General features: G+C 39.0%; 1 protein-coding gene across 1 annotated transcript; it reads right to left on the bottom strand.

Moving 5' to 3' along the window:
• On the bottom strand, nucleotides 1–1,578 carry LOC119632934 (T-complex protein 11-like protein 1). Its single transcript, XM_038026098.1, has one exon. It carries the CDS (start codon nucleotides 1,576–1,578, stop codon nucleotides 1–3), a length of 1,578 nt encoding a protein of 525 aa, XP_037882026.1.

Raw genomic sequence — 1,578 nt, 5'->3', positions numbered from 1 at the left:
TTATTGATGAGGTTGAGCAACGTCGCTAGCTATTAAATTATGCTTTTTATCTTCATTCATAAAAATTTTAGTTTGATTTTTGTCATTTGCTTCAGAGTTTTCAGCATGATCTCTATTCAGTATTTGTGAGAAATAATCACCGAATACTGAATGATTGTAAGCGATAATACGCCTCAAAGCTAGTGCGTACGATTCGAGTTCACCTTTAAAATCGATAAAACCAGGCGGTGGGGCCGGAGCCGATCCCATCTTAAGGTCCAACATTAAGCGAAAATAAGTTTGCAAGCGTCTCCACATTAATTGTCGTACCGGCGCATCTTTATTAGCGATTTGCAAGACTTGAGTCTTAAGCATACTCTCGGATGCCTTATCCATGACGGATTTTTGTTCTTTTTGCAAATACTGATTAATTTTAATTTTGACTTGTTCCCATACATTCTCCATTACGGCATCCGCAGCGTTGTTATCATCATACATATTCTGTATTAAAATTTCAAATTGCTTACCCAATTCGATGCGATTATAGGGGCGTTGCGATATTATAGGTACCGCTAAACAAATCGAAGCTAAAGAAGCACAAATGCATAATCGCTTAGCGCGTAAACCGAGTTTTAAGGTACGTTCTTTATCGATGGATAAAACTTCAGGAAATTCTACATCATCCGGCCAGTCCATAAATTCCATATACGCACTGGTAATGATTTGATAGACGGAACTGGCTGCATTATTCGGATCGCGAGTACGATGGCGATTAAGCCAACTTTGGGTGGCGGGAAAGCCAAATTTATAATATTCTAAATATTTATTGAATTTTTGTTTCTCATACTCGGCCGAATTAGCCATAATGTCATTACGAAAAAAATCCAACAGAAAATTGGCCATATCGAGTTTCATAAGGGTCATCGTTTCTAAGATGGCCTTAAATGTACTCACAACATCTTCGATTTTAGTCAAATTCTGTATGAGTTCATCACGAGCCGGGGCACAAGATTTTCCCATAATCTGTATAACAAAATCGGCATATGATCTAAAATCTAAGACACCTTTCTCGGCTTGTTGTCTTATCAGGGCCTCATCGAGCACCTCATTTATATGCTGCAAGGTACGTTTATTAGCCGGCGAGAGAATTTGAGGAAAACATTTTTTAACATCGTCGAGCACTTGTATGGCATGGTTATAACATGGAGTTGTTTGATTCAATTCTTCGCGTAAATTATCCCAAAATGATTTATGCAAAATGTCTTTTATACGTCTTTCCAAGCTATTTTCGGGCGGCTCGTACAGCTGTAGCTTAAATTCCAAGTTCAAAGCTATTTCGTGAGCTAACTCCATATTTTGTATGTTTTTGAAAACAGTAGCGAGTTCGTTTAAAGTCAACACCTTTGGTGGGCTACCATTCATGCTAGGCAGAATGAAACGTGTGAGTTTGTCTGAGCTGTCGCTATCCGTGCGACAGCGTGAACTTGCAGACGCATGTGGCGAAGTATCCAACAGAGCATCAGTACCGTTTGCTTTAGCACTATTTGCTTCAGCATTATTCACTTTACTGTGATAGCCGTTAGTGCGGTTAGTGTTCAT

The sequence above is a fragment of the Glossina fuscipes genome, unplaced genomic scaffold (genome assembly GCF_014805625.2).
Source record: "Glossina fuscipes isolate IAEA_lab_2018 unplaced genomic scaffold, Yale_Gfus_2 2, whole genome shotgun sequence".
Classification (NCBI taxonomy): Eukaryota; Metazoa; Arthropoda; class Insecta; order Diptera; family Glossinidae; genus Glossina; species Glossina fuscipes.
This window is presented reverse-complemented; position numbering and strand designations above follow the sequence as displayed.

Coding starts and splice junctions, on each gene's coding strand:
- LOC119632934 (XM_038026098.1), bottom strand. CDS start 1,578: ATGAACACTAACCGCACTAACGGCTATCACAGTAAAGTGAATAATGCT.